This window comes from Rhineura floridana, chromosome 4 (assembly GCF_030035675.1).
Source record: "Rhineura floridana isolate rRhiFlo1 chromosome 4, rRhiFlo1.hap2, whole genome shotgun sequence".
Classification (NCBI taxonomy): Eukaryota; Metazoa; Chordata; class Lepidosauria; order Squamata; family Rhineuridae; genus Rhineura; species Rhineura floridana.
The window spans coordinates 142,192,056-142,215,954 of NC_084483.1; the positions used below are offsets into that span (position 1 = coordinate 142,192,056).

Consider the following 23,899-nt stretch of genomic DNA (forward strand, 5'->3'; position numbering starts at 1 on the left):
GTTGTATTTCGGACCCCAAATCTGATTCCCATTGATTTTTCAAAAAGAGGGTAGATTTTGGAGATGTATCAAGTAGTATTGAGTATATTTTCGAGACTAAGCCTTTGTCACCCTTGCGCATATCGTGAAGTAATTGTTCAAATTGCATAAGGGGTCTTGTTGCTTGTTGCGTAATATAATTTTAAAAAATGAAACTACACACTTGAGCAAACGTTAACCAGTCTACTTTTATGCCCTGTAGTTTAAGTTTTAATTGTTCAGACAAGAATGGAGCAGTTTATGTAAAAATCACACCGTTTGTGTAATCCTTTGGCACTCCAAATCTTTAATTGTGACTCTCTGTCAGGAGTATGGAATTTTGAGTGAGAAGCGATAGGTATTAAAGGTGAGATTGTGGGGATTAATTTGTGTTGGCATAATTTCCAAGATGTAAACATACATATAGTAAAGGGATTAGACATGTTAGTGATAAGTTTGGTTTTGATACTAATAAAAGGTAGAATCTTCAAAGATGTTTCTGATTCAGTTTTAGTTTCCATTGCAACCCGAAGTTTCTCATCTATGTTTCTAATCATATACATCATTTGTCAAATTTGAAAAGTGTCACAGAAATATAATATGTTTGGTATGCCCCATCCCCTAGCTTTGATTTTTGATATATTAAAGAATGGGTTAGTCTAGATTTTTTCTGTTGGAAAATAAATTTATTAATTATATGTTGCCATGTTTTCAACACTTTGTTGGGTATGTTAATGGGTAAAACCTGAAATAAGAACAAAAACGTGGGCGTATCATCATCTGTGTCGCAGCTATTCTGTCCAGCATTGAAAGAAACAATTTTTTCTAGGATTTTAAACTATCTCTAAACTGCCTGATTGGATTATAATTTAAGGGAAACAGTTTGTATTTTTGGACAAGATGACACCAAGGTATTTAAACAAACTGGAGCAAAGAGATGTCCAAGGCATTTTTAACTAGTTTTGTGTAGTAGGACCTATATTTATAAAAAGGGATTCTGATTTAGTATAATTAATTGTAAAACCAGCCATTTCCTTATATGTTTGAAACAAATTTGTCAAGACTATTCAGGGATGCAATTGGGTCAGATAAAAAATAGCTATGTCATCTGCAAATAAGCCTATCTTACATATGATTCCATTCATGTTGTAACCTTTAATAGTAGCTTCCTCTCTTATTGCTTGTGCCAAAGGTTCCACGGTAAGGACAAATAATAAAGGTGACATAGGGCATCCTGGTTTAGTACTTTTTTTCAATTTTTATGTAACCCGACTCAGATGCATTACTTCTAATGCTAGCCAAGCCTTGTGTATATAACGTTTGAATGAGTTTAATGAATGTATCCCCAAATCTATAGTGTTGCAAGACTTGTATTAAAAAGTTCCAATCTAAAGAGTTATTGTAAACCGCCCAGAGAGCTTCGGCTATGAGGCAGCATATAAATACAATAAGTAAATAAATAAATAAATAATCAAAAGCTTTTAAAGCATCCAACTTAAAGATTGTTAATGGTTTTTGTTGTTTGCTGTTCCAGATAATATTTAAAAGCCGCCTGATCGGATCCCAGATTTGTCTCCCTTTAATGAAGCCAGCTTGGTCTGGGTTTATGATATTGGGCATAATGAGGTTAAGTCTGTTGGCTAAAACTGATGTAAAAATTTTTTGATCCTGATTCAACAAATTAATTGGTCGAAAGTTATTCATATCAGAGGGATCTTTTCCTGGTTTGGGGATTAGAATTATGCGTGAGAATTTCCAAGATGTAGGGATTTCACTACCTTTCCAAATTGCATTAAATAACTGTGTTAAATTGGGCACCAACAATGCCCTAAATTTTTTGTAGAAGTCAGTGGAGAACTCATTTGGCCCAGGGGCTTTGTTATTTTTAAGCTGTTTGATAACATTTTCAATTTCATATTCATTAAATTTATTATTTAAGACTGTTCGATGATCAGCATCCAACTTTGTGAGTTTAAGCTTTGATAAAAAAAAAAGACAGTATTTTTACATTATTGAGCTTTGGGGCTTGATAGAGCTTTTGATAATAAGATTTAAAGGCAGAGTGAATTTCTTTGGTTTTATAAAGTAGTTGTCCATCTTTCTGCTTAATGTTCCAAATACTTTGAGGAGAGTTTATGTGTCAATAAGTTAGCTAGAAGTTTAGAATTTCGATTGCCCTTTTCGTAAAATTGTTGTTTAAGGTAAATCATGCTTTTTGAGATGTTTGAAACTTCTGTAGCTTCTATTTTCTTTCTTACAATATCCAATTTAAGCCTAGTTTTAGACGAGCCTACATGTTTGTGCTGTTGTTCCACCTTCTGTAACTCATCGTAAAGATTGTTTCTTATGATAGATGTTTGCTTTTGCAATTTATTCTTCTCTGCAATACAGCATCCTCTTAGTACTGCCTTCATTGCGTCCTATATGTTGTTGTCTTTGATTCCACTATTTAGGTTATGTGTAAAGTAGTCCTTAATGGCCTCTTGAATTGACTCTGTGACTACTTGGTTCATGAGTAAGGAATTATCAAATTGCCAAGATGGAGTGACCCTTTCTTTGTCCCCTATATCTATTGTTGCCCAAACAGGACAGTGATCAGATACCGTAAACAGCCCAATTTGAGATTATTGCAGTGACGTTTGTAAAGTAGTAGATATCAGGAGGTAATCTATTCTGTAATAACATCTATATACACATATAATATGTATAATCTCTCTGATTTGTGTAATATTCTCCAAGCATCCACTAAATTAAATTTGGATAGGATTTCCTAAAAATTAATTTCTTATTGGATTGAGTAATGGTATTTGACATGTTGTTTCCCAATTTATCCCATGTGGAATCCGCAGCCCAGTTAAGATCTCCTATTATTCTCTTGCCTTCTACAAAACTCTGAAGTTTTGATAAAGAAGAAGAAAGTGTAGTTGTTTTTTGTTGGGAGCATAGAGAGAAACTAAGGTTAATTTTCAAGTGCCCAAGCTACCTTAAATAAATAACAATTGCCCTTCTGTGTCTTTATATGTCTGAATATGCTTAAAAGGTAAAGATTTTGCTATTAGTAAAGCTACCCCCTACTTTTGGAGAAGCCATGTAACAAGTATTGTTCTATGTAATAATTATGGGGCAAAAGTCTTGTGATTTCTTTGCTACAGTGAGTTTTCTGAATAAAAATAATGTGAGGTTTATCCTTTAAGATACAACTTGAGACTCTACATCTTTTGACAGGATTACCTAGGCCTTTGACGTTTAGTGTACACATTTTTATCGTACCTTCCATATCAAGGGGGGAAATAGCAGGAAAAGTGCTCCATTCCAGTATTTAAGCCAGCAGAGTTTTTGTCTTAATTTCTCAGAGATTCTGGTGTGCCAGACATGCATCAATGGAAAATAACAATAACTACTAAAATTGCCAACAATAAAATCAACCAAACCTACTTCCAGCAGGGCCCCCTCCCAAATGTGAGGCCCTGTAACAATGCTTTGTAAGCGTGTTATCCTGTGCAGGTAATACATCTGGGACTAACACCAAGATTACTATGATTGTTTCCAGTCCCGCTACTTGAAACATTAATCACCCCACCTTTCCCCCTGTATCTATAAAAAATTATGTGGGTACATTTAAACATATATATCCATGTGTGCATACCCAAACAGTTAAGTTCCAAAGAAAAGTATGTAATTTTACCTTATATTACTATAAGCCCAGTTTAAAGTTATCAAACCATTAACAAAATTTGTTTAGACTTGTAACTATTATCTTCATATTTACTTAATGCCAAAGCCTTACAGAGGGAGGGAGTTAGATTGTAAAGGACGAGAATTGATAGTTGTTTCTGCCTACTTGTTGAATCTGAGTCGCTTCTTTTTAGACGAGACCATGTTCCATCTTTCAGAATCTTGAGATTCTAATGCATCTTCTTGTCTAATTCCTCCAAATCCCATGGGATTCCTATATTTAATGAGCAAAGAATGTGGCAAGCTTCTTGTTTTGTAGTAGCTGTGTGTAACATGCCATCTATTTCAATACAAAGACGAAATAAGAATCCGCAGCGATATTTAATGTTTGCAGCCTGTAACTTCCCTGTTCCTGGCCTCAAATCACGTCTTTTCTTTAGAGTCTCAAAAATTAGATCCTGAAGGACCATGATCGCTTCATTCTCATATTTCAGACCTCCTTTGTCTCTAATGGCTTTTATAAATCTATCTTTGAGTTGAAAATGAACGAAAGCCACTATAATATCCCATGGCCTTGCAGGAGCTTTGGCTTTGGGAGCTAAGCTACGATGGGCTCATTCCAAGTCTAATGTCGAAATAGGAATTTCAGGGATTGCTGCAGAACACCATATTGTAAGAAATGAAATCATGTCTCCCTGTTCTTTATCTTCAGGGACCCCATGAAAGCATACGTTCCAACGTCTTCCTCTGTTCTCCTGTTCATCCACCTTTATTTGCAGATCCTTATTGACTTTTAAACGTGTTTGGACTTTAGTTCCATAGCTTCATTTGCTGTTGTTTCAATAGCCATAGTTTTCTGTGTTAATTTTTCTAACGTTTGTGTTGTTGAGTCAAAGGCTTTTTGCCATTCAGCAATTAACAAAGAGTGCGTTTTTGTACCCTCTCCGTTATCATTTCAAGCAAAGTTTACAGATCATAGGACACCATTTCCCCTTGCCCCGTTTTCCTGCCTTTTGCTGCCATTTTGAAATCGTGATGGGGCTGTTTCCAAAATCTTAATCTAGCGTCTCTAAATAAGACTGCCAAGCCTCCGTTTATAGTCAGGAGTGTGCTTTGTTTGTTCATTTGGCAGGGGTTGTATACAAAATCAAGAAATTTACCACGGGGCTGTCAACATTTGCAGCAGTAGTGCGGCGGGGACTGGAACGATCTTCTCACGCTGCTACTTGGCTTCACGCGTGCATGCATCCCCCTGAATTATTTTCTGACCCCATTAATAAACCTGCAAGAAAACTGTTGGCTCTGGGTGTTCTCTGATGATGTCCCTGATTGTCCTGTGGTGGGCTATTCCTGGAGATGTCCTCTGGAATGCCCAATTAGATTGGCAAAGGGGGGCAACATCCTGCTTTGAATCCAGCCAGACTGCAATCTGCCTATTATGCCATGCCAGTTTGGCATAAAAATGAGGGGGAGGGTATGTTTCCCAGAACTCTGGGCAGAGGGAAGCTTGGGCAAAGAAAGCGGTTTATAATTCCCACCAACTGTAATATAAACCTTACTTTGCTTGTACAAGCCATGTTTTCGTATTCCAAGAGGCAAAAGTATGTCCTTCTGCAACAATGGGACCTCGGAAATGTGATTGCAAATTTGTTTACTGATTTGTCATGTGACTTTGTTATGTGAGTGTAAGCTTGTTTTCTATGACAAAATGGGGTCTTTTTTGACCCCCAATCTGCTAACATTGACTAGGGTCAAAACAGATCCCAGTGGCTAAATTAAGTGAATTTCTGGAGTATACTTTGTCAGCAGGTTTTTTTTTTGTTTCCAGAAGGAAAATGATAAGTGGTAACTAGCTGAAAATGATAAGTGGTAACTAGCTGAAATTTGGGGGTGTTGTAAGGCTAACAGTTTGTGACAATGTCCAAAAAAGACTGCCCTGTAGGTCTACTTTTGTGTAAATTGCAGAATGAAAAGTGCACCTGGGTAAGGAATTGACCCCAAGAATCAGGATGATGGTTAAATTTCCCCTTCCAAGGTCCTTTGATAATTGTAATAAACAAACTTAATGGCTTTGGAAATTATTAACTGAAATAAGAAAGAATAGTACTTCCTCCTACATAAATTAATCCTAAAGACGAGTCCTGAAGCTGTGAACAGGGCAGAACCCCTAATAGTTTGCAGTGCCCAGGAGAAGGAGGAATTAGGACAGAGGGATGTGATCTATCATGTGTGCCATCACAAACGCTAATTTCACCCCAATTCACGATGCTATATGCCAGTGCTCTCTTGCCACCGTATGGTGATGTACCATCAGTTGAATAGCAGTACTATACATTTTTAAGAGTGCTATGTCAGGGCTGAGCCAGAGGCAGCAAGCCAGGATGAGCCAGAATTAGTTCATACTGAAAACAATCAAAATCAGAGAGCAAGGCAAGACCAGAGCACATCCCAAGAGTCTGAACCTGATTGATACTGTGAGCAAGTCAAGAGGCAGGACTGAAGGAAACACCAGAAACACTAAGATACACCATAGTTCAGGTACAGCTGGAGGAAATTTCTACTCAGACAGGAAACCCTTTTATACTTCTCTCTGCTCAGAAGGAATGGCGAGCTTGAGAAGAGTCAGCCAAAGGGGTTTTCACTAAGAAGCTGTCATATGAAAGAAGCTCACACAACGGGCATAGCTAAGGAGTTCCTGACACTTTGCCCCCTTTAAAGCTAAAAGAAGTTCATGGGGAAAAGAAACAGTAAGATTAGAAGTGTTTTTCCTTTGACCCTTATTAATCTTCCTTGCAACAATTTTAAGATGTGTCAGAAAACCCCTTACAAGCTTAACATATCCTAGCCTGAGTGGGTGACAGTAGTGTCGGGGGATTATTATATTTATTTATTTTATTTATATTCTGCCCTTCCTCTCAGTAGGAGCCCAGAGATGCATACAATCAGACTAATATCCCTAAATGCTAATCCCCTCTCACACATCAAGACTACAAAAAACTATCAAGTGATCTACTTCTTTCAAACACCAAACAAGGGCTGAGAACTTTAAATTACAATAGCAAAAAAAAGTTTTGGCTCTAGCTCTGGGACTGGTTGGAGGGGGGGGGAGGGACTGATTTAAGAAGACTCAACACTTCCCAAGGCTATTCCAGTTAAATCCTCCATGTGTGTATTCTTTTCTAACAACCATCCTTAAAAAAGAAAGCACATTGAAATAATTTGCACACTAAGGACACAATCAGCTTTGTTCTTAAATCTAGTTTTTATCTTATTTTCCATTGTTCTGTTCCACAAATAACCACGGACATCACGAAGTAGCTGAAATAAGAGAATTGCTGCTACAGGCCATCTCAATGTTATTACATACTATCAAAAAACAGCATTACTGATGTGTTTTCTTTTGTTGTTGTTATGACACACAATTTTTTTGTATATTTCTATGAAAGAAAAAATTAGCATTTGCCTTAAAACTAGAATTTGGCTGCTGTTTTTCTCTTCTAAAAACAGCACTCCAGTTTGTTAAGATATCCATCATAAACAAGCTATGTAACTGAATCTGAGATGTCTTGACAAAATTTTTTTTTCTGTACTCTGAAATTATTTCTTCTTGAACTTATCTTTTACCTTTACCTGATGAGGACAAAGATATAGGACGCAGTCCTACACACACTTACCTAGTTAAAAGCCCATTAAGCACAATGAAACTCAATGCTGAGTAGATATGCATAAGATTGTGCTGTTAGACTGGTATTCTGAATTACTTAATTCTAGTTAAATCCAAGATTGCACATGCCTCATATAGGCTCCTAAGGATTTGAATTTTTTCCAGCCTATCACCTGCCCCACCCCTCAAACAAAAGAGTTGTAGCTCACAGCATTTGGAGGCTGACAAAATATTGGAGATTTTTTAAAGTTCTGTTTAATCCCACTTGTTACAAATGTTTAATCCACTTATTACAAATGTGATTTATTTCAAATGAATCATCAATGGCAAGATTTTCTGAATATGATCCAGAAAGCAGATATATAATATGCCTCTTGCATAACATCCTATGCATGCTTATATGTAAAATCCTGTTGGATTCAATGGGATTTACTTTGTAGTAAACATATGTTTCTGCTGTTTGGCACTTGAACATTTTATCCAGGATTTGTTATCTAGGGTTTTTTTATATATATTAATAGGAGCAGAAGCTTTTTCAATTCTTGAATTAGAGATATATCCACCATGGATGAAGCATACAATGCATGTCATATTATTCCAGGGATAAGTTCCTCCCTTATCTTATTCATTTAAGCAAACAGCCAGTAATACTCCTGTTTGCTGCTATTTTACAGCTCTGGAGCCTTAGGGAGAAGGCCGTGGTCAAGGAATACCTAATCACTTTGAATGAGTTCAAATTGGCAGGGCCCAATAAACTGCATCCTAGAGTATTGAAGGAACTGGCTGAAGAACTCTCAGAACCGCTCCCTATTATCTTTGCGAAATCATGGAGGACTGGTGAAGTGCCGGATGACTGGAGGAGAGCTAATGTTGTCCCAATCTTCAAAAAGGGCAAGAAGGAGGAACCGGGGAAATACAGACCAGTCAGCCTAACATCAATCCCTGGAAAAATTCTGGAGCAGATTATAAAGCAGTCAATCTGTAAGCACCTTGAAAGCAATGCAGTGATTACTAGGAGCCAACATGGATTTATGGAGAACAAATGCTGCCAAACTAATCTCATCTCATTTTTTGATCTGGTAACCTCCCTTGTAGACTGTGGGCATGCTGTGGACATAATATATCTCGACTTCAGCAAAGCTTTTGACAAAGTGCCGCATGATATTCTGATTAGCAAGCTAGCTAAATGTGGGCTGGATGGAACAACTATCAGGTGGATCCACAGTTGGCTCAAAGAGTGCTTATCAATGGTTCCTTCTCAAACTGGGCAGAAGTAACAAGTGGGGTACCACAGGGCTCGGTCCTGGGCCCAGGCTCTTTAACATTTTTATTAACGACTTGGATGAGGAGGTACAAAGCATACTTATCAAATTTGCAGATGATACAAAATTGGGGGGCATAGCTAATACTGTGGAAGGCAGAAACAAAATTCAAAGGGACCTTGAGAGGCTGGAGCATTGGGCTGAAAACAACCGAATGAAATTAACAGGGATAAATGCAAAGTTCTACACTTAGGAAAAAGAAACCAAATGCACAGTTATAAGATGGGGGATACGTGGCTCAGCATCACGACATGTGAGAAGGATCTTGGAATTGTCAGTGATCACAAGCTGAATATGAGCCAACAATGTGATGTGGTTGCAAAAAAGGCAAATGCTATATTAGGCTGCATTAACAGAAGTATAGTTTCCAAATAGCGTGAAGTACTAGTTCCCCTCTATTCAGCACTGGTTAGGCCTCATCTTGAATACTGCACCCAGTTCTGGTCTCCGCACTTCAAGAAGGATGCAGACAAACTGGAACGCGTTCAGAGGAGGGCAATAAAGATGATCAGGGGACTGGAAACAAAGCCCTATGAGGAGAGACTGAAAGAACTGGGCATGTTTAGCCTTGAGAAGAGAAGACTGAGGGGGGATATGATAGCACTCTTCAAGTACATGAAAGGTTGTCACATAGAGGAGGGCCGGGATCTCTTCTCAATCGTCCCAGAGTGCAGGACACGGAATAATGGGCTCAAGTTGCAGGAAGCCAGATTTCAACTGGACATCAGGAAAAACTTCCTAACTGTTAGAGCCATACGACAATGGAACTAATTACCTAGAGAGGTAGTGGGCTCTCCGACACTAGAGGCATTCAAGAGGCAGCTGGACAGCCATCTGTCGAGAATGCTTTGATTTGGATTCCTGCTTTGAGCAGGGGGTTGGACTCAATGGCCTTGTAGGCCCCTTCCAACTCTACTATTCTATGGTTCTTTCTTTCCAGTAAGCCAATCCACCCTCTCAAAACATATAACTTTACCCCTGCCTCAGGATAATAAACATTGCTAGGCACATTCAATATGGTCAACACTAATTTTATTGCCAATGATGTTTGATCAATTTTAGGGTAACTTTGTGTCGCTGATTCCGAATATGGCATCGGTTTTGCTAGATTGGCTCTAATTTTTGAGATAATGGGTGCCCCCATTGAAAAACATAAATTCAAAAAAAATTAATGGTCAGGCTATACCCTACCCACAAATGACATGGAAACTGTCTCAAGTCATACAAAAGTAAACACATGAAATACCTAATGGCGTTGTATTCAGTACAATAACATTAAAACAAAGTAAGCTGATTCAGATAATCACAATTAATGCATAGAAAAACGCTGTGTGTACAATTTTCTTTTATGTGGGGCATCAGGACAATCACGTTGGAGGCTCCAGCAGTAGTCTGCCATCATGTGTCTGTCCCATCTGCTTTGATACCTTTCCTCCATCACCTTTATATCCTGATGGAACCTCTCCCCTTGTTTCTCACTAAAATCACCAAGATTATCCGGAAATCTGTCTAAGTGGCTATGGAGATAGTGTACCTTTATGCTCATATTAGTACCTAAATGTTTAAAGTTAGCGAGCATGTTTTTTATCAATTCTTCATAATTGTCTGCTTTGTGGTTACCCAAGAAGTTCTTGACAACTGAGACATAACTGCACCAGGCAGAAGCTTCAACATCATTCATAAATTTAGTGAAATTCAAATCATTGATGAGTTTACGAATTTTAGGACCATCAAAGATTCCTGCTTTTAGTTTTTCCATAGTCAGTCCAAGGAACGATCTACAAATGTATTTGAAGCAATCACCATCTTTGTCCAAGGCCTTAACAAATTGCTTCATTAGTCCAAGCTTGATCTGGAGTGGTGGGAGAATGATTTTTTCTCTGTCAATCAATGGCTTGTTAATGATGTTCGCTGCACCTACAGTCATGTGTTCCCTTGAAGGCCATGTCACTTTTTTCCAATGATCTCGCTTTGCCCTACTATCCCACAAGCAGATGAAACAAGGGTACTTCGTGTATCCACTTTGCTGCCCAAGCAAGAACTTCACCATCTTTAGATCAACACAAACAGACCACTGGTGCTCATGATAGCAGAGCTTCTGCAAGACCATTTTGATATTTTCATATTCTTCTTTAAGTTTTGTTGAGTGAGCAATTGGAAGAGATGCATAGCGGTTACCATTGTGCAATGAAACACATTTCAAGCTTCTAGTGGAGCTGTCTATAAAAAGCCGCCAATCTTCTGGTCGATATTCCGGTAATCCCATTTGGAGAAGAAGTCCAGCAATGTTATTGCAGTATACAAGTTCTTCATCTTGGCTGAAGTATGGAAGAAGTCCCTCCTCTCTTGTCCGATAAGCTGTTATGTTCGCTTCCGGCTGTAGACAGTTCTTTTCCATTAGCCTGGATGCTAAAAGTTCAGATGCTTGCTTTGACAGACTAAGGTCTCGTATCAGATCATTGAGTTCTTTTTGGGAGAACTGCTCAGGTGTTGAAAAGCTTTCTTCATATCCACCTTCCAGGGCTACCACCTGTGCTACACTCCACGTCCAGCATTTCTTCAACATCTGACAATGGAAGGTCAGGCAGTGAGGTAAACACTGGTATGGGAACGTCTTCGCTGTGTGGCACAGGTCGCCTTGCTGAGTCCAAATCAGGATACTCCCACTTATGTTTCTTGTAGCGATTGAAGCCTTTCACATTCACAACACAAAAATAACAATCATCATGATGGTTTTGCGGCTCTCTCCACACCATAGGCACACCAAAGTTTAAACGTTTCCTTTCTCCATTTTTCCACTGTCGTAGGCACTCTACACAGGTTTTGCAAACCTTATGGGGAGCCCAAGACTTATCTTGATCTCCAAGCTTCACTCCAAAATAAGCAAGATATGCTTGTTTTACAAAGTCAGTGATGTTTTTTCTTTGTTCTTGCAGAGTGTATTCGCCACCAGGGCCAGCTCCAGAAATGCAGGGGCCCTTGAGCATTAGCCTGCCCCAGGCCCCTCTGCTTCCCTTCTGTGATCCCGCATGCATTGCTGCCATCAACCAAGATGGCGGCAGAGGCTTCAGTCCCTTACAGAAACCTCAGCCGCCATCTTTATTGATGGCAACCCTGCGTAAACAGCAGAGAAAGGTAGGCGAAGCGCTGGGGATGACGGGGAATGGCGGGCGGTTCAGAAGCTTGTCTTGTGATCCGCGGGATCGCAGAAGGGGAGCGGATGGCCCCCCAGGGGCTCCTAGAGCTGCGGAGCCCTCGGGCCAGTGCCCAACCTGGCTGCCCTTTGGAACCGGCCCTGTTCGCCACAAATGTAGCAGAATGCATTAGGATTGTTTCAGCAGCCTCTTCGTGACGAACTCATATTCCTCTTCAAAAAAAAAAAGTATCATTATATGCAATGGATAAACTTGCAAAACGATGTTCAAGAGTAAAAAGACAGACCAAACCCTGCTGCATATGTCAGCAGCTACAGGTCATATTGTTGACCATTGAACCGCACTGTCACTGAGTCTGTTTTCCATCAAGTCTGCAAAACTGTAACTAGGGGGAGTTATGTCTTGGCCCGGTCTGGGAACGGGCTGCCAAGGCCGTTGCTATGGTAACCATCTGATAGACTGGGAAAGTTCTAACAGAGTCTGTAAGTTGTGTCTTCTGCATTATGCCTCTGAACTGAGAGGTTCTCTTCTGTGTTTACCCCCAGAGGGGGGGGTGACTGAAGAAACTCTACATGTATTTACTCTTAAGCCTTAAGCCATAATGTCTTAATAAAAGACTCTTAACATGCTCTAATGTTCTGAAGAAGTTTCTTGCTCAACTTAACTCCAACGTAATGTATGCTGTTTCACACAACAACGCACACACGCCAACAGGGGTTATGGGCCCAGATCCACAGCGCATTACACGGGAGTAAGTTGCTGGTCTGAACGGCAGACGGAGTTCCAGAGAGGGCAGCTTGATTGATTGTACCAGACGGAGGTGAGCAACATGGCTGTAAACCTGTCTGGGGGAGGCTTGCCGATGGAACGGCTTAATGAAAAGAATTATGGCAGCTGGAAGCCGAGGATGCGGGCTTTGCTGATAAAAGAAGATTTATGGGACACAATAGATGGACCCACTCCGGCGGTACTGACTGCGGCCTGGACGCGTAGAGATCAGAAGGCGCAGGCTTTTATACTTCTGGCTCTATCTGACTCTCAACTGCTACACGTGAGAGATGTTACAAACGCCAAACAGATGTGGGACCGGTTGGAAGGCATTCATGTGCAACAGACTGTGGGATCTAGATTGTGTTTGGCACGGAAGCTTTACCAGATGCGCTTCACGAGTGAGTGCGAACTGAGTGAGCATCTCACGGAATTCAGACGCCTGTTTGCTGAGCTGACGGACCAAGGCGTCGAACACTCTGAACTTCAGAAGACCTATCTGATCCTGGCTTCACTCGATGGGACTTGGAATAATATGGTCATGGCTTTCGAAGCCATTCCTGACGGAGGTCTGAACGTTGCGTTTATTGAGGAAAAGCTGACCCAGGAATGGCAGCGGAGACAAGAGGCGAAAAGTGCTGAGGAAAAGCAAATAGCCAAGCTGAAAGAAGAAAGCAGCAGCAGACAGGAAAACAAGCAGGAACAGCAGAGGCTGAAGGCTTGTTTTATTTGCGGAGATCGACGGCATCTCCAGAAAGACTGTGCAGTCAAGCGAAACTCCAGGGACGGAGGCTTGAAGCAGGGAAGTGTGAACTTTGTTTGTAAACAGAAGTCTCAAGATTTAGCACCTGTTAATTGGCTTCTTGACAGTGGGGCAAGCCATATATTAATCAAAGACAGAAGTTTGTTTTATGCTTCAGAAGAAATACAGGATTTTGTGCAACTTGCTGATGGATCACATAAACGGGTGGAAGCCCGTGGACTGGTGAGATTTGATAAACTTGGGATAATGTCAGATTGTTTGTTTGTTCCGGAATTGGCTCATAACATATTGTCAGTCAGAAAACTAGTGAGTTGTGATTTTTCCATATTTTTCCACAAAGACCAATGTTATATAATGAGGGGAGATCAAGTGTGTTTGCAGGGAAGCCTGAATGATTCACAGTTTGTAATAAAGAGCAGTCAAGCAGGGTGTGCTGTGTTAAACGCTGAGGCACAGGTACATCAGGGCTGCGTTCATGAATGGCATCAAAGGCTGGGGCATGCAAACCTTGACACGATAAAGAAAACCCCTTTGCACAGTGAAAACATGCGTTTAAAAGATTGTGGACAGTTAATGGATTGTGATGCATGTAATAAAGCTAAAATGACTATTGCACCAATAAACCGGGAAGCTGAAAGAACCACAACAGCTCCCTACCAGCTAGTTCATGTTGATTTATCAGGGCCAATAAATGCTTCACGAGGAGGTGCGAAATTCTTCATGGTACTGGTAGATGATTTTTCAAGATTTTGTCATGTTTTTCTGTTAAAGCATAAAAGTGAAGCTGAGCAGAAGCTGAAACTGTTCATTAAGAGAATTGAAACTCAACATGGCATCACGGTGGGGGCTATACACTCAGGCCAGGGAGAAGAATTCATGGGTAAAGCATTGCATGAAGTGCTGGCAAGTAAGAAAATAGCACTTAAACCTTCCACCGGGGTTGCAGAGAACAAAAACAGGGTGCTTGAGGAAGCAATGAGAGACATGCTGATGGATTGCAGTTTAGGGAATTCCTTCTGGGCAGAAGCAATTCTTTATGCGAATTATATTCACAACAGGGTGTTACACAGTGCACTTGGAATGTCTCCTTATGAGAAACTTACTGGCAGAAAGCCTAAAATAGAACACATTCAAAAATTCGGGGCAAGGTGCTGGATCCACATTCCACAGGGAAAAAGGAGGGGCAAGCTTGCGCCCAGAGCACAGCAAGGTTTTGTTTTGGGATTTCAGAATGCATATTTCAGAGTTTGGTGTCCAGAAACCCAGCAGTTAATTCTGAGCAGAAGCATTAAAGTCTCAGAAAAGCCTTGGGATCAAAGGCAGACAGTTATTCTTACAGGAACAGATGACACACAAACACGAACACAATCACAGACATTTAAGCCAGATCTTGACATTAAAGTGGAAGGCACACAAATACCTCTCAGAGATGCTTTGAATGAGCTCATTTGTGCAAAACGCAGATCAAAGAAACGCAAAGCTGAGGAAATGGAAGCTCCTGCACAGGCTGTGCCAAGCACAAGCACAGATGGGGGGGGCAGAGAGAGCAGAGGCTCTGGTACCTTTAAGACGTTCTACAAGAGTAAACATAGGGAAACCACCTGAAAAATTCACAGTGGGGTTAGTATCCAGTCCTGGAATGCATAAACTGGTGGAAATGGATGCTGACACTTTGCATTTGACATGTGTACAGCCAAAGTTTGATTGAATAAAGTTCTAGCTAAATGTACAGAGATGTTCTGAAATGTACTGTAATGTACTGAGATGTAATTTTGAACTGTACTGAAATGTAAAATGTACTGCAAGATGTATTGGAGAAATGTATTGTTGTTATTGTTGTAATGAATTACAGACATGATGGGAAAATGGGGGGATTGTTGACCATTGAACCGCACTGTCACTGAGTCTGTTTTCCATCAAGTTTGCAAAACTGTAACTAGGGGGAGTTATGTCTTAGCCCGGTCTAGGAACGGGCTGCCAAGGCCGTTGCTATGGTAACCATCTGATAGACTGGGAAAGTTCTAACAGAGTCTGTAAGTTGTGTCCTCTGCATTATGCCTCTGAACTGAGAGGTTCTCTTCTGTGTTTACCCCCAGAGGGGGGGGTGACTGAAGAAACTCTACATGTATTTACTCTTAAGCCTTAAGTCATAATGTCTTAATAAAAGACTCTTAACATGCTCTAATGTTCTGAAGAAGTTTCTTGCTCAACTTAACTCCAACGTAATGTATGCTGTTTCACGCAACAACGCACACACGCCAACACGTATTGGGGTGCAATCATCATTTGAGGGGTATCCATTATCTCAAAAACTAGAGCCAATTTGGCAAAACTAATGTCATTTTTGGATTTAGCACCCCCAAAATACCCTAAAGTCATTCAAACATCCTTGGCAACTAAAAAAAAATTTTTTTTTGTTGGGCTGTGGATCCATTCAACAGGTGTAGAAAATCTTGAGATAAAGTCAAGTTCAAGATGCTTAAAGTATTCAATCTTACAAATTCCAGTACAAACTGGACTTATCCGTACCTTCCAGGCTTGTGTGTGCAAATCAGAAATTGCAATGCAATCCTATACAAGTCTACTTTGAAATAAATTCCCACTGAGTTCAATGACATTTACAACTAAGAAAGTGAGTATAAGATTGTAGCCTTAGTGATCCACAGGCTTTCACACTTTCTTAATTTTCTGTCATAATTCTTGACTCAAAAAACAAAAGAGCATTTTGATAAAAAATAAAAATGCCTATTTTGAGATAAAATGCTGAAAAACATGCATATAAACTCTATTTCTGATCTGTATCATTTTCACATTGGTTTATCCCAAGCCATCTCATTTCCACATTATGTTTTCTTTTAAAATCTGCAAAAATTTATAATTCATCAGTCTAATAAAGTAGGAAAACATCCATCAAGAGCATATTATTAAGGACATTTCCTTCTAAACCTAGATTATAAGTGTTAACATTTAACAACTTACATAACTATAATTCTGATAAAGGAGAAGCTTTGCTGGTATTTTTGAACAAGAAGGCTTTTGACCACTTCAAATGGTAGTTTTTGCTCTAGACACATACAAAAAATATTAATGGAGACATTTTAAATTCTGTTAAAGCAACTCTCTAATACAAGTGCCACTTTATTGAGTGATTAACTAAGATTTCGCCACAAAAACAATGCACATAAAAAGATGCCCCGAAATCCATGCTGCTATTTGGCATCAGCAATAAACCATTTCCAATTATGATTAGAGACAAGCCAAATTTTGTAAGCTTAAAATTTTTATTTATTTATTGTTAAATTTATATTCCGCCCCTGCTCCCGGTAGGAGCCCAGGGTGGCAAACAACAACACTAAAATTTATTTATTTATTGCATTTGTATACCAACCCATAACCGAAACAAATATACAAAATTAAACGCATGTTTTAAAAAAGCAATTTAAAAACACTCTAAAATATAAAAACAGACTTTAAAATATATTAAAACAAAACATATTTAAAAACATGTTAAAATAACATGATTTGGATTCCTGCATTGAGCAGGGGGTTGGACTTGATGGCCTTACAGGCCTCTTCCAACTCTACTATTCTATGATTCTATGATCTTTTAAAAAAAAAAAATCTTTAAAAAATCTTAAAAAGCAGTTCCAACACAGACCCAGACTGGGATAAGGTCTCTACTTAAAAGGCTTGTTGAGAGAGAAATATCTTCAGTAGGCGCCAAAAAGATAACAGAGATGATGCCTGTCCAATATTTGAGAGGAGGGAATTCAAAGAGTAGGTGCCACTACACTAAAGGTCCACTTCCCATATTGTGCAGAATGGACCTCCTGATAAGGTGGTACCTGCAGGAGGCCCTCAGCTGTAGAGCACAGTGATCAACTGCCTATAAAAGGTGTAAGACGATCTTTCAGGTATCCTGGTCTCAAGCTGTATGGGGCTTTGTATATCAAAACCAGAACCTTGAACTTAGCCCAGTAGCTAATGGGCAGCCAATGCAGTACTTTTAACAGTGGTGTGACATGTTAGTGATACCCTGCCTGGTGAGCAGTCACACCACTACATTTGGCACCAGCTGCAGCTTCTGGACCAATCTCAAGGGCAGCCCCACACAGAATGCATTACAGTAATCTAGCCTGGAGGTTATCAGTGCATGGACAACAGAGGTCAGGCTATCCCAGTCCAGAAACGGCCATAGCTATCTTACCAGCCAAAACTGGTAAAAAGCACTCCTAGCCACAGAGGTCACCTGAGACTCTAGCAACAAAACTGGATTCAGGAGCACCGCCAGACTACGAACTTGCTCTTTCAGAGGGAGTACAACCCCATCCAAAGCAAGTAACTGACCAATTATCCAAACTTGGAAACCATCAATCCACAGCGTCTCCATCTTGCTAGGATTCAGACTCAGTTTATTGGTCCTTGTCCAGTCACCACCAGGTCGAGGCAGCGGTCCAGGGCTTGCACAGCCTCTCCTGAGTCAGATGTTACAAAGAAATAGAACTGGATATCATCAGCATACTGCTGACACTTTGCCCCATATCTCCTGATGAACGCTCCCAAGGGCCTCATATAGATGTTAAGCAGCACAGAGGACAAGATGGTACCTTGCAGCACCCCACAGCATAACTGTCAAAAGACAATCATTCAATACTATGCTCTAAAATAACCCTGGAGGTAGGATAAGCACCACTGTAAAACAGTGCCTCCAATACCCATCTCACCATGTTGGCCCAGAAGGATATCAAGGTCAATGATATCAAAAGCCGCTGAGAGTTCAAGTAGGAATAACAGGGTGGCACTCCCCCTGTCCTTCTTCTGATAAAGGTCATCCATCAGGGCAACCAAGGCCGATTCAGTCCCATAACCATGCCTGAACCCAGATTGGAATGGGACAAGATAATCTGTTTCATCCAAATGTACTTGCAATTGCTATGCCACAACCTTCACAATCACCTTTCCTAAAAAGGGGGTATTTGTGACTGGGTGGTATTTGTCATTCATCCACAAGAGGGAGAAATGTTCATGTTTGGGGGGGGATCTTTCATCCAGCAAATCACATGAAAATCAAGTGTTCTCTGTTTTCCCCGTCCTAGATACAAATCATAGCCCAGACAGACTTGTACAAAAGCCACCAAGGGGTGATTGTTAAGGCTCCAAGAAGCTCTGTAGTCCCGAAACCATCCCTCAGGCAAGCTGCCAGTCTTTGGAAACAAGAACCTGTCTGATAGAAATAATTTTTGCATAGTTTTTATGTGTATGTCCAAGATAGAAATTAGGCAGAATAAGCCCTCTCTCCCTGCCCATGTGACTGTAGAAAGGCTGGAGTTGAGCCTAGGGCAGGCAAATACCAATGCAGTGCTGTTTTGACAATGATGTTGGCACTGAAATATGTGTTTTGATTTGGGGGGAGGGGATGCCAGTGTATTGTGTTCTGGTAAGACCCCAGCAATGTTCAAGTGTTCCACAGTAGGGCAAAGTTTGAGACGCATTATTATAAAGCATTCAAGTATAAAATAAGCAAAAGCTTGTAAAACTAAGCAGCATAAATATTGAGCTGTAATCTCCAAAAATCAAACTTTTCCCCCCAAAATTTGAAAGAAGTGTCAACTCAGTGCTATATTCAACAGAATATTCTTTATATAAGGCAAATAACACGTTTTGATTCAACTGGATCCTACATGTTTATTTATTGATAATATTTCTAGGCCGCCATTCCAGAAAGCACCACCCAAAACTGTTTATAACAATGAATATCAACAGTAAAAGTTTACAAAATATCACAATACAAAAAAACCCTAAAACTTTCTATCTGTCCCACCCCAAGATAAAGGCCTATAAACCTACTCAGCTGGCCAACTAAAACGCATTTCACAGCACCTGCAACCCACACTCAAAGCCACAAGATATTCATCAAGAATAGATTAGGTGGAAGAAGTATGTCTTTAAAGACTTCTGAAAATCTTGTAGTGTGGCAGCTCACAGCAGATCAACTGTCAGGATGATCTGAAGTCATGGGTCCACCACAGAAAAGGCTCTCTCGCTTGTGGCCACCAACCTCACTTATCAAGGAGATGTGAGAAGAATGATACAGATCCAGGTGGTCCATATAGCTTGGGACCATACTGTTTAAGGTTTTAAAGGTTAAAACTTGCAATTTAATTTGGGCTCAGAAACATCCTGGAAGGCAGTGCAGCTGGTACAGTACAGGTGTTATTAAAGCTGATCATCTCACCCCCATTGAAACTCTAGCTGATATTGCCAAACCATTTTTAAAGGCAGCCCCATATAGATCACATTGTAGTAGTCAAGCCTGGACATGACCAGGGTATGGTTCACTGTGGCTAGGACAAACTTCTTCAGACAGGGCTGCAGTTAGTATATCAGCTGATGCTGACAGAACACACCCGAGTACTAATACCACCCTAGGCCTCCCCATCCAGTGCCAGGTTCAAGAGTACTTCCAAAGTGTGGTCTTTCACCCATGATCAAGTCATTGATTACCGTGATCTTGTTATAAACCAATTTGGCATTCAACAAGAACATCAACCGGGGCCAAGGCAGGCTAGCAAAGCAGCTAAGCCCACTGGGAAAGGCCAGAAAGAATAAAAGATCACCTGTCTGATTCCCCCATCCCATCACCTGGCACAATATCTCCCCCTCCCCATAACAATTGACATGTTAATTATGTGGTTTGAAGTTCATCATTGCAATGAGACTGAATGGATATATGAACAAGTCCAATTTTCAACTTTTATCTCAATTCAGTAGAAGCAGCCTTGTAAATACACCCAAAGGTTGCTAGGTTAAAAAAAAAACTAGCTTGCTGTACTGGCATAGAAGGAATGGAGAGCTCTAGCCCTCCTGGAACAGTCCACTGTATTTCTATCCTGGGCTTAAAGGAGGGGGCTGTTGTTTCTATGCTGGGAGCAAAAAAGGATCAGAGTGCTTCATCCCTCCTCCACCAGACTATTCACTAGCTAATGCTAACAACTAAGATTTTGATTCATTCAGACAAGAAAGCTTTTTTTAATAATTTGTGCTCACAATACAAAATTGCTGAGGTGCCTCACAAATCTTGTAGCAAATCTAAGAGAGTAAAATATCTACAGATAAAAAAGCAGAATAAAGACAGAGATAATGAATAAGCAGGTTCCATAGAGGCAGCCCAATTAAGCAAAAACCCAACTTTTGCATATTATGACGCCCTCTTACATGAAAAGAGAGCAGTGTCTAAGTACAAGAAGTCATGAGGTTGAGATTCAACCAGGGCCTGTGCCCTTTAGGACTTTTACTAAGAGTCTATTTTTATGTCTACATGAATAAGAATGCCTGTGCCTTTCTATGTGATTGGGCCTTTATGCCTGTGCACACATGCATATAAACATACATTCCAGGATGTGGACTATTGTCTACTTAAGAACTTTGATGTAACCCAAAACAACCCCTTATCAACATAAAATCAGCAAAAAAGAGAGTATGTTTTTAAAGTAATAGCAAACATTATCAAATAAAATAGAAAACATACCAAAAGAATGTTAGAATAAACTGCACAGAACTCACCATTTTATATCTATATTTGTGAATATACATATTATGTCTTTTAATGTATAGTTTTTATTAAAATGGATAGTATCCAATTGCTGTGTCCCACTTGTACAATGGACTTGTGCAATGCTCATGGAAACACGGAGTCCCACTTCCTTTCCTCACTGCTGCAGTCCTCCCCCCCATCCAAAATTTGCTCTGGAAGGTGAAGGACCCCCCAGAACAGATTGGGGCAGGGCCTGCAAGGGGAAGGAGAGGGCAAGAAGAGGAAGACACTGGCATCGGCTGGTATGTCATTGGATCTCACCCAGCTATTTTTCAACTTCTACTTTCAATATAATTCAATTTTTTCAGCACTTGCTAAAAACAGTTTAAACTCTGAGCTACTTAAAACCATTTAACTGTTAGAAGAACATTAGTCTGAGCACGATGTTCTTTGAAAGAATTAGGATAAGAGTTATGGAACACTATGTTGCTAAAGCAAAGTCACATAATGATCCAGAATAGTTTCTTAAGATTCATATGTATATTTGGAAACAAGAAAGATAAAAGGCTGCAATTACTGCCTTTAGTTTTAAGTTTTCAGTCCCCTTGAACTGGGTGGGACATAGTAATTCATGGAATTGTGATCAAAGCGATGTTACTATCTAAACTGTTTTCAGTTTAAAGTGTTGTTACCCATTAATATGTATTATTAATAAGATAAATATACCACTGTGAACAGTTCCGGGTGGGGATGCAGGTAGGAAAACAGCCATTATCCATTATCATCCCCTCATCATATAATTCAATGGTAGATTTTGCAGCAATGTATTTTATGACTTCCTGAATTAACTCGCTGAGTTACACCATCACTCACATTCCTTTATACAGTTTACTCAGTGTGGTAACAAACCTGCCATTGAGATGCAGTCCCAGGAAATGCCGTTTTGGATCATTTGGATTTGCTGTTGGGGTTACAGTTAAGTCTTGCCTGCCTTTCGCTGGGCCAGAGGAGCAGGGCTTAAATTCATAAACGGCCTATGTATGGTAGACAGCTCTTAGCCCACGTGAACCCTTATGAAGCATTGTCCTCTCCCCACTCACTCTAGGCAGCGGATCCACTGATGTATTTACCAAGGAAGATGTTAATTCAATAGCTGGACCCTGCTGTGGCCTCTTACGACACCTCTGTTCTTCCTCTCCCCCCTCCTTTCATCTTTCTACACTCTTTTGATTCATACCTCAGGTTCCCAGTCAAGGAACCTAACTTACTTTGCCTTCTCATGCCTCCTAAGGGTTTCAGTCCCTCTCATTCCCCTTTTTTTCCTTCTTCTACCCTCCCAGCCATCTGTTTTCCACTGTTCTCACTTATCACTTGCTCTTGTCCATTCTCCCAGCCTCCTTACCTTCTCCTTCCCTCTGTCTCCCATATTACCACCAACTGCTACTTAAATACAGTCATGCCAGTTTCCAGCCCTGCTCCCTGCCAGCTAGCTGATGAAGGCCATGCCTTTGCTTCACCTTCCAGCTGGCTTGCAGCCCCCAGCTACTGCAGCCCAGATGATTCGCAGCAACTGTAGCTTGAAGCAGCCAGTGAAGGAGAGGCATCACTGCTTGCCCACAGCACAGACCAACAAGTACTAATTGGTTAAAAAAAATAACAGCAACAATAAATGTGCTAATTCTTACAGGATATTACATTTAATTTAACACTTACCCCTTTTCTGAACCCAACCTTCTTTCACAATTGTAACATCACTCATGATGGCTCCACACTGAGCCTTCAATTCAGAGAAATATTATTTGCAGTATGTCAGAGTTTCACGTCTCTTCTGACTTTTCACTATCTTAAATCAACCTGAAAGTATAAAGAAACAAAATTAACTTAATGCATGTTGTTGTTTGACATCCAATCCTACAACTCTCAAAGTTATTTTTAAAATTATTATTAATTTAAGAGATTTATAGGCCACCTTTCCCTCAAACAGCACTCAAACTGACTTACAAGTATCCACATCAATAATATAAATATTGTCTAAAATCAGCAATCAAAAATAAAATCAGTGTTAAAATTACAGATGAACAGAATAGAATTTACCTGCAACCTAGTGGAATGCTTTAGCTTTCTCACCGATTTCAACAAGCTCACTGCTAAACTTACTTGCCAATATCCAAGGTATCACTATATTAATACAGCAAGGGTGCTTTGTTGTATGTTGATTCCTGGAGACCCAGAAAGGCTGAGCCATGTACAACTGTTAGAGCTCTGAAGTTCAGCTAATTAGTCATTTATATCAATAAATTAAAAATGTTTTAATTGATTAAAAACAGCTTTCTCCAACCTGCTGCCCTCAAGATGTTGTCGGACTACAACTCCCACCATCCCTGACAATTGGCCATGCTGGCTGGGGCTGGGAGGAGGAGGAATTATTATTATTGAATTTATATCCCATTCTTCCTCCTGAAGGAGCTCAACCACATGTGAGAGCACCATGCTGGAGAAGGCTGATTAAAAGGATGTCCCTAATTAATCAGGCAACAGATTTTTTTTTTAGAAAAAAAATTATTTTAAATACAAACACTTACAAAACTGGATAAACGTCATTTTAGAAGAGGCATTATTACCCTTTCTCTCATACACACCAACAGGAATGCCAGTTCTAAGGACGTACCTGGTCTGATATATTTGGGCATTATCAAAAAATAAAGTATGTTTTTTTCTTCAAAACAATTGCTTATTCTTATGCAAATTACCCAACTGCAAATTTGCACAACGTATTATTCATTTATAGGAGTTCTTGCCTTCCCTATTTATTTATAACAGTTCTTGCGTCCTAGGGCAAGTCACAATATACAATTATAAAAACAAGTACAGTAATACCTCAGTTAATGAATCTTCCAGGTAGGAAGCTCCTTCAGAAGGCTTTTTTCAAGATGAAACCGACCAGCTTTGCTTTGCTATGGATAAACTTTCAAGACTGTGTCTTTGCTTTAAGGTGAAACT

At 40.0% G+C, this 23,899-nt stretch overlaps 1 protein-coding gene across 8 annotated transcripts in view; it reads right to left on the reverse strand.

The window, feature by feature from the left end:
* The window catches only part of AKT3 (AKT serine/threonine kinase 3), a 289,204-nt gene that overhangs the window by 251,646 nt on the left and 13,659 nt on the right, over nt 1-23,899 (reverse strand). For 6 of the 8 annotated variants that reach the window (XM_061624607.1, XM_061624614.1, XM_061624608.1 and 3 more), the window contains exon 2: nt 22,613-22,753. The exons of 1 other annotated variant lie outside the window; for it this stretch is intronic. Coding sequence is in view for 1 of the 7 variants with exons in the window: in XM_061624613.1 (XP_061480597.1) it covers nt 22,613-22,658 (46 nt within the window). In the remaining 6 variants the exon portion in view is untranslated. Of the gene's footprint in view, nt 1-22,612; nt 22,754-23,899 lie in introns of those variants that run through there. One more of the 8 variants, XM_061624610.1, reaches the window with a different exon arrangement.